Source organism: Pterocles gutturalis, unplaced genomic scaffold, assembly GCF_000699245.1.
Source record: "Pterocles gutturalis isolate BGI_N339 unplaced genomic scaffold, ASM69924v1 scaffold38281, whole genome shotgun sequence".
Lineage (NCBI taxonomy): Eukaryota > Metazoa > Chordata > Aves > Pterocliformes > Pteroclidae > Pterocles > Pterocles gutturalis.
The window spans coordinates 5,947-18,579 of record NW_010101754.1 but is presented as its reverse complement, the minus strand read 5'-3'; the positions used below and the strand labels follow the sequence as shown (position 1 = coordinate 18,579).

General features: G+C 44.9%; 1 protein-coding gene across 1 annotated transcript; it reads right to left on the bottom strand.

Annotated features, from left to right (window-relative positions):
• Positions 1-202: 202 nt before the first annotated feature.
• On the bottom strand, positions 203-1,785 carry LOC104458089 (BH3-interacting domain death agonist-like; the record flags this gene model as incomplete). The annotated part of the gene is made up of 2 exons (XM_010084358.1): positions 1,575-1,785; positions 203-348 (listed from the first exon to the last, which is right to left on the bottom strand). Coding segments are annotated over exons 1-2 (357 nt in total), but the record flags the coding sequence as incomplete, so codon positions are not given.
• Positions 1,786-12,633: the final 10,848 nt, after the last annotated feature.

The window sequence follows — 12,633 nt, the reverse complement described above, 5'->3', positions numbered from 1 at the left end:
CCCCCTTCCATGATCTGTAGACCCTAACAAATATTCACAGGTTAAGTGTTTGGGCTGAATTTAAAGATTCCAATAATTCCAATAATTAAAGCAGCAAACTAGCAAAGCAGCAGATGTTGTAAGCTTGCTCCTTCAAAGTCAGGGCAGGTAGGATGCGCAACATTTAAAAGCAAAACTGCTGGTTAGGTTGTTTTTCACTCACCTCTCCAGACAGATTCTCATTCAGAAAGTGCTGCACTAGATCATTTACTACTCTTGCTTTGATTTCTTTATCAAACTGGTCTCCAATCTCAGCGAGCTGAGCAGCAATGATCCGGACAACTTCTTCATTTATCTCAGGGTCAAAAACTTCAAACACAAACAGCAGGATTTAGTTCACAGGCTGTAGTCAGACTAGGTTCAGTGCAGTTAAGCTGACCCCTAGCACTTTGCCCATCTCCATTAACAACCTCCTTTCTACCCAGCCCCCCTTCACAGTGCATTTGTGACAGCTATATGCACTACAACTCCCTTGCGTGCACTCAACTCATTCACCAGAGACAGTGTGCAAATAGGTTTGATCATCTGTAGTTTAGGTGAAGCGCAGCCTCGTCCTGCCCCAAAAACACTACAGGGGAGGTTAGAACATCTCCAACCAAAATTTGTACAGGACAGCTACAGCCAACACCCTGCCTAGAGAGGGGAAGTGAGAGAGTGCGCATGATTTTTTTCAGGTGACTACTGTCAGGACCTGTCTCTTAAGCACCATCTAAAATACAAAATCTCATAGAATCATAGAAGTTTGGGTTGGAGGGGACCTTTAAAGGTCATTTAGTCCAAGCCCTCCGCAATGAGCAGAGACATCTTCAACTACATCAGGTTGCTCAGAGCTCCATCCAACCTAACCTTAAATGTTGCCAGGGATGGGGCATCTACCACCTCTCTGGGCAACCTGTTCCAGTGTTTCACCACTCCCATTGTAAAAAATTTCTTCCTTATATCTAGTCTGAATATACCTTCTTTTAGTTTGAAACCATTATCCCTCATCCTATCTCCTTGTGGCAAAGCTTCCCATTGTCACTTGGAGCATGAGTCCTATGCAGATTTGTAGGAGGGAGCAGTTTCTCCTCACTCTGCTTAGGTGGAGGTCAATATGCCAGATGACACATCCTGCACAAGGGGCAACAGCATCCTGCAGATGACTAGTGAAGCAGGAACAGTACCAAAACAAGAGTTGTTTCCAAAATCCTAGCCTAAGTACTGATGCTCTCTGAGTAGCAGTGTGAGGCCTAAATTAACTGCTTAATATCACAGGGCAGCAATCATTAGTACCAGCTTTGTGGCCCTTGTCTGATGTGCTTCAGACAAAATCCCAGGGTGATGGGTGCTCTAGAAATCCATGGGGAGATACAGTGCTAAGCACTTTAAGCTAAGTCTTATCCCAACTGTTAAAATCCCAACCACCACCACCAGCCACACTGGGAAGTTTCTCAGCAGAGAAAACATTACTCCTCTGAAACAGACTAGCAGCAAAGATGGGAAAAGAAAAACAGCACCTTCAGAGAGGCATGTAGGAGGGAGAAAAGACCACTCACCTAGCTCACCATTCTGCAAGTGGCCACTCCGATTGCCATCAGTCTGAAGTTCTACCTCATCATCATAGTAGTAGCTGCCTTTCAGGAAAGGCAGAACCCCCTGGCTTTGCAGGGAATGCAGTTGCTCTTTGAACTTACAGTCGCGTGATACCTCCAGGAAGGTATACAGCAGCGCACACTCCATCTGGACAGATCCATTGATCTTAAACATAAGAAAATCATTGTTAAGCCCTTGCCCAGGAAAAGGTCTACACACATGCTGTTTTCCAACCCTGACCACATTTTTCTGGCCTTCTTTGGGCATCCTGAACAGCATTAGCCAGGGAGTCCACAAGACTTCAGCAAATACATACTAATGCCTGGACATGTACCCACACAGAACTGTCTGATGGTGAAGGATAGATGGCTCTGTTCTTACAAACCAGGGGTGTAAGGTCAGCTCATCTTCTGCACATTTCCAGCTGCGGCAATGACAGAAACCCTGATCAGAGCTCCTCTTTTGAAACAAGATATGTACTCAGCACAAACCACCCACGTCCCCCTCTTCAGACTTCTGCACTTGGAAGGTTTTTACCCCTGTATTTTTGAATTGGGCATTCTACTGCCTGTGCGTAACAAAGCCAGCAGCTCTCCATTTAAATGTAATCAGAGCATAGCAGGAACAAGGTGGGAAACAGAGATAACACCATAAGTCTGGAAAAACCCCCAAGGTTCACATTTCTTCTCTCTTTTCAAAGGGATCTAGACTAGTTCCATAATAGTTCAGCTCCCTGTAGAGAGTCAAACAGCTGCTCACAAGAACAAATGACAGTGAGATGGCAGATCACTGGTGTCTGGTATCATCTACACTGGGACATTCACGCCCCAATAAACAGGCACATGCTGCCTCCATGGCCATGCACCTTGCTGCCTTCAAGCAAGGAAGGACAGTGCCCAAATTAGTTAGGCTGAGGAGCTCCATGAGGCGGTCAGACCGATGTAAGCAAGAGGTCCTACTGGAACATGGGGCCTCATAACCAACTAAGGCCTCTGTAGAAAACCAGGAGACCATCTAATAATTTTAGTGAAGCAGCCAAGAGCAGGATGTTGTGTAAGCACAGAAATAAAGTGAGGAAAAAATCCTTACTCTGGCAGGCAGACTGTCTGCCTATAAGGTAAGAGAATGCTTAGGCTTAACTGGAACTAGGGAGAGGAATCAAGGCAAAAGTAGAATGGTTTGTCTCACCAACTGCATAGGGTAATCAAAATGCAACTAGGATGAACCTGCTAATTGAAAGGGAGTTTCAGCACCTTTGGGGGAGTGGCACCTTGCAAGGCCACCTTTATCTACATAACTGTATCAGTAATATCATACAGGTCCCATACTGTCTAGACAAAATTGGGACAAATGCAAGTAATTAAGGATGGGTTGTTTACTTAAGGGAGACTGGGCAGAGAAAGGAAGGAACAAAGGCAACAAAAAGGAGAGTCCAGAAACTGAAACAAATGAACAATAAGGCATATGATCAAAGATCAACAGAAGATACATCTTCCATGATCTGAGCATGGATGTTTACAGACAGTAGTGAAGCTCACCTGGTGACCCAGGTTCACTGGGACAACAGGGGCAATCCCCTTGAACAACCCACTGAACTAGTCATCACGTTAATGTTCAAAAGGCTTGTGGGAGGGCAGAGCAAAGAGGGTTAGAACTGCACCCTAACACTAGGTAGGGAGGATGATCAATACCAGTTCAATGTAGTTAATAAGATTAAAGTGTGATAAATAGTAGCATCATAATTGTGTTTAATATTGTACAAAACAGTGCAATAAATTGATAACAGTAGTGTGTATTAATTTGATTTATTAGTTTTAGTAGTTTGCAGCTTAATCAATAAACAATGTAGTCTCTTAAATAGCTACACCTCCAGCCTGAATTTAAAGGCAGAACGTCACACTGGGAAGTAACAAGGAAGCAGCCTGCAAACTAAGTGGTTCCATCCACTTTTTGTCTGTATTCTTGACAGAGAGAAGCAGTGTCAGGGCTGCTGCAGGAACTCTGGGGAAGATGAGAAGGACATGAGCCAGCATTTTTTGAGAGCCAGCCCCTTTGAGGTATCTCAGAACGAGTGCACAAGAGAACTAATGGTCACTGTGAAACACTGATTTCAGTCATGTTTGAAACTGACCTGTTCCAGTCATGTTTGAAACTGACCTGTTCCATGATGGATTCAGAGACACAGCAGCTCTTGTCACCCTCTGCTTCAGACCAGAAATCTTTGCCCTGCAGAAGAGTGAGAAAGAAAAGGGTTAAAGGAAAAATTCCGATAAACTCACGCCTTGCAGCAGTGCTCATAGGTCTTGCCATGTCTTGTAGAAAATGATTTTTCTAGTGATGCGTATCTGTATCTCTGGAGAGGACTGCCCATCACACACTGACAGTTATACAAAAAGGCTGAGAAAATCACAACTGGATCAGCAAGAAACGCCCTACTCATGTGAATGAGGGGCATGGAACACCTTCCTGCCACAGACACATGGAGGGCTGTGGAGCAACACGACCCACAAACAGGGCTTTAAAGCCAAGAGGTGATGCTGGGAATGGAAGGACCATCCTTCATAGTGCCAGAGGCTGGAATACAAAGCAGAGTTGTCCCAGACGAGTTCCTGAGTACCTACTGAGAGCGCAGGTGAGCTGCTCAGTCTGTGTGCACAGTAGCATATTCTGAAGTGATACACTCAGGTGACATTGCAACACAACTGCAGGACTTCCAGCGCACCTCCCCCAAACGCAGAGAAACGTGTATACTTAGGCTTATTTCAATACTTTCCCAACAAGTATCTAGGGACAAGGGAAGGTCAGACCAAGTGTCATCAAAGGCTTCTAGTTACATGAGCACAACTCTGCTAAACCAACAGGGAGGCCTACTAGGAAGAAGGGAGAAAACAGGACCCAGGTCACAAGCTCCTCCACCCCCATGGTGCACGCTCAGGGCTGAAAATCCTCAGCCTGTCTTGTGGCTGGGCAGTGCCCAAGGGAAGAGGCATGCAGGGAGGGCAGAGCACATGGTGCAGAGGGTGGCCTCCCTCACCCACTATGAAAGGGGAGCTGGTTAAGAGCACAGTGCTCCCTCCTCATCCAGCCAGGCGTAGCTGATGGGTGGGTCAGACCAGCAGCCCAAGCAGTCACATCTGGTACAGGAAGCCCCAGAGCAAGAAAGGTGTGAGAGCAGCACAGCAAGTGTCAATAACACAACAATGCCTAGTGAATGCCAAGACAGGGAGGAAAGGAATCCTTCTTGTGAACCTTGCATTTGCAGCATTAGATGGAAAAGTCCCACAACTGCACACAGAAGTCTCTGGTGCAAGCTGGCTTCAACTTAGCAGCACATGGCTGAAAGTGGGCACTACCTTCCCACCAGCCCTTCTTCACCCAGGGCAATAACCTGGCAGCTGCACAGGTACCTTCTGTCCAAAAATGGGGTGAAAGCATCAAGGAGCCTAAACAGATGGCCTGTTAACCATCAAAGACCTACGCTAGTGAGGAATAATCCTATAGCACAGTAACAATCCCTCACAACTGTGCTTTAAGTAACTGTGTTGGTGGAAAAGAGGAAGGAAGTGAAAGCAGAAAGGAATTCAAACTCTGAAGGAAACCACAGTAATGATTTAAGAGACCATGAATTTCACAGCTTTTCAAAGGTGCTTAAAAGGCCCCAAGACCAAAACACAATCTCAAATAGGTCCAAAACACACAATAGCCCACAGGCAGCCTCTTAACCATGAGGTTTTTTTTTTTTTTTCCATTTAATTGTTACATCAGACCAATAGCTTCCTAAAATACAGGCTTAGCCTTTGCTGCTTTGTGTTTTTATCTGTTCCATTCAAATTCCTGTTGCTGCTACTCACCTCAACCCTGAAGACTGTGCTGTCTGGGGAGGGTGCAGTCCCCTCTGTCCTCTTCTCTGGGACCTGGCACAGGTCTGAAACTGGTCAGGGTGACCCTTCTGCTGGGCTTGACTTTGCTGGAGGAGAGACAGATGTTAATTCAGGTTGGAGAACTTGAGACAGAATCCCTGAGATTAAGAAGAAAGTAGGGATTTAGCATTAAGCCTGTGGCAGGACCTTGGCTTTGTGCAAACTCTTCAAGAGTTGTCCACATAAGGAACATTTCTGTAGGCTAGACAAAGCCTCAACTTGCACATTTTTTCCTATAAAAAAAGTTTATTTCCAATTTGAAGTAATTCATACCAAAACTAAGGTGTTCATGTTACAACTACTAAACAGTGGATATATTCTGACACTAACTCCTGCTGAGTTAAACATCACTTCCTGAACCACCATACCACAGGAAGCTTGAAGGAGTATTGAGCCTATGCTGCCCAGATTCCATTTCCCTTGAAACCCACATTCATCACAGCAATCTTCTTGGGCTCTACCAGTATTGCCATCCCCACCCAGCTCTAGCCTATGCCAAAAGCTTCATGGGGGACCACAGCATTACTCTGCAGCTAGTCAGATTAACCCATACAGGCTAATTTGGGCTGGTAACAGCCAGCTGACCTTGTAACATGAGTACAGGCTGAACAAATCTCCCTGACTTTCAAGGTGCAAGTAGCTGCACCATCCTCCGTTCACATCACACTACATACACAGAAGGGCAGATGTTCTCCTGCAGTTCTGGTAGAAGTGTGACACAACACAAGCCACTACAGCTGCAAGTTGCAGACAAGTAGCCAGATGTGCTGGTGAAACTAGCTGAGCAGCATCAGAGATTTCTCACTCGCTAAAACTTCACAGCAAAACCTCTTCCACCCAAACCTAGACAAACTGTGCTAGGATAACCTACTTTTTTTCATTGATGAGAATTACAGTAAATTGCTGGAGGGAGAGCTGAGCACAGTCAGGTGGAAATAAACAGACTAAATAAAACATCAGCCTGCAGAGGGACCAATGTAATCTTTCTTACAGCAAGAGGATGGAACAGAAATAGAAGTCAACACAATTCCTTGGGGAGTTTGCCACCTGCCACATCTTTCCAAGGGCAGCTCAGAATGTGGCTTCAAAACTCAGTTTTTTGTCACACTATTTCACACTGCCAGGGAACTCACTTGGTTCAGTCCAAACACTCATGGAAGGGGCAATCAAAAAGAAATGCACTATTGTCTTTTCCCACTCCCTGCTTTAAAAGAAGAGGCACAGACCACTCCAGTGTGGGAAGGAAAAGAGGCACACTGCTCCATTCCCAAAGCAGAAAATACAAGTCAAACAAAAAGATCCAGATCTACTGTGGGCGTGCCCATACAGCTAGGCTCCAAAAAGCAGAGCACAGCAGCTTGGCACAAGGCTCTGCAAGCGCACTATCCACACGAGCTTACTACACTGACTACAAACTATAAAGAGGAACTTGAGCCTGTCTACCTGTGCATGTTCCTCACATGAATTCCTGGAAACGTACAGGAAAGGTGCCCGTCTTTATCTCTACAGACCTAAATATTGTGTTTTGAATAAAAATACTAATATATACTAAATACTTATGCTTTTCAAAAAGAGGCAGAAGCTTATATACTGGTTATGGCAGAAAGGTCCTCCCTGGGTGCTGAGTGCCCTGCACAGGTAAAACACCTGGAACAAGAGCCTCAACGCAGACAGAAAGGGGCTGAGCAGCCTCTGCACTGCCAAGGCACCTGCAGCACCCAGAGGTGTTAATGGGTGTGCAGGGGGAAGAGAACTACAATAGATGGGGGTTTTTCCCATCCCCTTAGGGGATCATCTCAGCTCTGTGTAAAGTTAAGACACTCCTCAGGGCAAGCCCACAGAAATAGAGACATTAAAAAAAATCACCCATCGCAGCTGCAAATTGCAAGTTTGTCCATTCCTGCATATGAGCAGAGAAAGAAAGACATAAAAGACCCAAAGAACTCGTATGGTAAAAAATTAAGACAAGGTGGCTTGAAGATGATAATTTAATGAACTCTTCCCTGAATCAAAGAATCACCACCCAGGCAGTTAAAGTCCCTGAGGGGTTCCAGCCCTCAGCTAATAGAGTTCTGCTTGGGTGGTCAAAAACACACCTGAGAACACAAAAAAGGATTTCTCTCACACCATAAAATGGCTCCCTACTACTACAATACAGGGCCAATTACTTTTTTTTTAGTTAACTAGTAATTCCAGAAACCTCAAGTTTTAGAAAATTACTCTGAATCAATGCAAGGCACTTAGATAGTCCCAAAGTTCCTCCTGAAATGTCAAATTCATTAATGGAATCTCAAAAAAAGTGGACCCCTTAAGAGCAAACTCCAAACAGTCAAATGTAATCATGCTGATGCTACCTGGAGTTTTTAATCATTAAGACTTTGGAATCCTGGTAGTTTTACATTCAGATTAAGACATTTTCTGGTGGATGAAAAAAGCTAACTTATATTGGGTGAAAAGAACCTTTAGTTGAAGAATGAGAAAAGATGGAGATAAAGGCTGCGAACACCATCTGCATTCAGATTCAGAGAAAACTAGACTGTTTGATAAGGCTGCTTTAGGGGTGCTAAAAGTCAGGGAATTTTATGGAGTATGATTTTTTTTAAACTGAAATACCAATTAATTTTAACACATTATTCCTTTTCACATTTTCAGTTCATTCCTTAGACAAGTGAGCTTAATGTGTTAACAGCTGCTGCTGAGGAACATCTAGTTGCCTTCAAATGTTCAACAGCCAAGACTACAACATGGTTTTTGGATCAGTTCTTTCCATCTTCCTTAAGAAACAAAAATGGAGGGGGTATTTTAAACACAAGTTTAAGACCCTTAAGTCAGCTCTAAAGAGTCAGTGTGGGACATGTCCCTTGCAACTCAACATTGCATTGGGATGCAGGACTGTGGAGAGGCATCTGTTTAAGCAAACATAATTACAGTCAGAGGAGTACACCCACCAGCCCCTTGTCAGCACAGAATGACAGACCTCGTTCCACCCCCACACATCCCAGTTTTCACAAGACAGAATTCTGTGTATGCTTCCCCCAAAGCAAGTCTCCAAGGCTTCCCCCAAGACAATCGCAACTCTTTTGACAGAGCTGAGTACGTCCTAAGGGATGGTACATACTGCTCCCCTCCAGCAACACAGGTCCTTCAGGTCTGGTGTCCCATCTTGTGTTTCACCCTCTCATCCTAAAGTTGTATTAGTCTTTAAATCTTACAAGACACTCACCTGAGCAGCTGTTCCCAGCTGTGGGCCACCGATGAGGGGTGGCAACACTATAGCCAACAGCAGGCAGTGCCACAATTCCCTCTCTGACACCAGGCTTCAAGGAGAGATGGCACTGCAGATTTGCATGGCGGAAAAGAGAGGCAGGACCCGCAAGACAACTTGCACTCCATGGCTCTCTTCCACCTGCATCTCCTCCCACATCATACTTCTTGCAGTTCTGGGAGGGGTAAGCCAAGGGGAAAGCCTCACCCGCTGTATAGCGCTCTTCTCCCACAGCCCTGGCTGGTGGTGCCATTCCATCTTGGGAAAAGAGGCAGCACTGGCCATAGCTGTGCTGGAGAGAGACCAAACTAGGTCCTCTCTGCCATAACATTGCCACCACTACATATTTCAAGAGCAAACACTGCAAGCATACATTTTATCTTCCCAGGTGGGGAGCTACACACGGAAACAGTACAGCTGCCAAGCATGCAAGAGTTCACCTGCTCTAAAGCCAGTGTGGGGTTCTGCTGTTCCTCCAGGCACAGCATGTCATCAGCAGCTCCCTCCCATGGCAGCAAGAATCAGATGGTAGCATAGCTCTCAAGGCTGCCATAAACAGGACTAGGTCCCACAATCCCTACAGCAACAGCGCAAAGTGCTGAGACACCCTATAAATCAGCTTTCATCCCTTCTTCACACTTTTGTTACATCTTCAAGACAGCTCAGAAAAGAATCCACCCCACCAAAAATGCCTCTGCTTACCACTGCTTTCCCTCAGATCCTTCACCACTCCTTACAGCTCAGCCTGCTAGCTACTATTCTCTGTTCTCAGCTGTATCAGACACTGGTCATGAAAACACGCTCTTTCCAGCAGCAAAGCTACATGCCTGCAGGCCTGACTGCTTTAACAACTTGTCTAGTTCCGAGACATGTCCCATATAAAGACCTGGACAGACACACCACCAGTCAGTGGACCTGTTGTACAAGTTGTCAAGATATCTTTATGTCTCACATGTGAGTTAGGAGTGAATTAAAGTCTTTGAAGCAGAAACCACAATAAAGTATCCATCATTGACAAGGAAAAAAACTCTGAACTTGTGCACTGCTTTCTCTTTCTGGCAGCAGAACTTTATTTTTGGCAGTCAGGATGATGTCATTATTGGAAGAAATTAAATGCCTATTTGTCCCTTCCTGGACCTTGTGACTCCTATCGATCTTGTAGGCAAACATTTCATCGTTGAGTTGCGGAACAATGCATCATTTTACAGCTAGGGAAACTGAGGCACTTGATATAACCTGACATTTTAAATCTACATATCAAGCCGTAACTGCTCAATTTCACTGTCTTCTTGAAAACTTGCCACAGGCACAACCGCTTTACATAACCAGTGATTACCGGAAAGAGAGGAAAAGAAACGGTGCTGCAGACTTAGGAAGTTCCTTATTTGAGGATATTCTAAACTGTGACAGACTGCTGTCCATAGCACTTCAAGTTGTGAGAGTATAAGCAAATCCCACCTCATACAGCCCAAAGTACCCAAAGGAATCCCCATCACCCTGCCGCACTTAACTTCTAGCCCATAAACCCAACAGGAACTGAACAGCCCAGCTAGCAGCAGATACCATAGCTTTTCCTCATATTTCTCTAGCTATGGAAGAAGCCTGACTACTCCTACAGCAGCTGCACATGCACTTCAGACTTTGCAAGGAGAGAGAAAACTGACAGCAAAAGGGAAGAGAGCTTGTTGATCTGCAAAACAGTGCTGAGATGAATAAATAGGAAGTTATCATAACCACATTAATCCTGTCCCCATCACTATTCAGCCTGAAAAGGATATACCAGCCTGCAACAGTGCTCAGAAGGCCCCAAGATTTTGCCTCATCTAAGACCCACTGCCCTCCTAGAGTAGGCTTCAGAAGGAAAAGCAGGGTGGTGGGCGCAATACATTAGCCAGGTGAAGGATGAGCTGAACAAGGCCCTTTGTGCATCTATGGATGCACATCCATGAGCTACTGTGAAATCAAAATGATGGTACCACCTGGTGAATACCAAAGCTATTGGCTTGGAGTTTGGACTTTCCCCATCACAGGGAACACAGCTTCCAAACTACAGGCATTTTCTGTGCATTTGCCTCCAAGGGAAGACACAACAACAGCAGCTTCATTTCGGAAATGGCAAAACTGACAAGCCACGGGCAGGATACTTTGTATGCCAGCAGGCCTGTGGCCCAGCACCAGACAGACCTGAGCCCCCCCCCAGTCACTTGTGATTTATTTGCTAGGCTTTCAGCAAAGATACCCTGCTTGTCAGGAATCATTAGACTGCTTAAATCCACCCCTCACCACTACTCTCAAGGATGACTGCTGATTGCTTGAGGCTGTCAGTTTTTGTTTCTCTTCCTTTCAGCTTCAGATTGCATCCTTCTTTATGATGTGAATAATGCCCTTACCAATCACTCCAGCAACAATAAAAAAAACACCCCAGTCTGCTCATAACAACTTTGATGCAAAAATACATTGAAACATAGTGAATACTTCTTGCTCCTAACACTTTCAGTGTGTATTTATCTTCCAGAATTCAGTGGCACTGAAACTCTAAATGGAACACAAAGACCCAACACCAATGGATGCTTGTCTGACTACCTCCTCAGCTGGAGCATCTTTACCTTCGCTTCTTTATACTGCCTTAGTACAGAGTGAACATATCAACCCAGACACTAAGCACTCTCAGCTGTCTGTTTTGACTTAGAAACACATTACACAATTTGTTTGATGGAGCTTTATTGTCCTTTTTGAAAGAAAAACTTTAGAGACAATTATAAAAAGGTTTTGATTGGCCATTAGAGATTTATTTCAGCTCCCCAAGGTCTGCTGCTGTTTCACATATTTCGTGACGACATGAATTGTAGCAATCTTCTAGTTATCAGGGCAGTACTTTGACTTAGAAGGGAAAAACATCCAACTTCCTCATAAACCTTTTTCCATTTGGCTCAAAATGCTCTGTTGCCCAACCCCTACGCAACACTTAATAAGTAACACTGCTGTATTAGCAATTCTCTGAAAAACCCCAAACCCTTAAACAAGTAGGCAGGAACTTCTGATTACTGTGGTTTCTATATCAGATCAGCAGTGGAGGGAGCATGATAACACAGTTCATTATTCTTCAGATGCCAGCCTACAGATGCAGCTGGACTGAAATTGAGTCAGCAGAAAGCTTGCACCTCAAACTGCGCCAAAGCTTGGAGCTGGGATTTGGATTCAGCTAACTAGAGCTGGACCCAAGTGGAATTTGCACATGTCCACACCTAAGAGGAAGGGGCAAGATTCAGATCTTAATTGCAACTGTGCAGGTGTTTTTCTGGATCTGTGACCGAGCTTAGTTTCTCCTCTCTGGTGTTGAGCAAAGTAGCGCCAGTCTGGTAAGCCCATCCTATGTTTCACTTCTTCATAAACATGAAGAAAATACTTCTACCTTTTCTAAGGACCTGGCAGGAGGAAGCAGAGCAAACCTTGATGAAAAGGCATTATCACCCTCACAAGACTGCTGGTCTTTACAGGGTTAGCTTTGTGTTCCACAAGTCCAGCTCTATCAGCCCAGAACTGCAACACAACCCTGCAGTAATGCCCCACGGTATATTCAAGCTGTTCTTACCATTTGTCTCTTAGAAATTACCAGAAAACAGGGAAGACTGAGGAATCACAGTTCCAGTCTTTCAACATTACAAAGGAAGCACAAACAGACTGAGAGAAGGGTGCTCCTCAATGATGTTGATAAGTGGTGGGCACTGGAACAAACTCCAGCCATCACTGGTGATGTGCAAGTGACAGTGTTGAATGAGAGAAATGCAAGACTTGCTTCCAGATTAATAAAATACCCCTGCTGGGGCATCAGCCCTG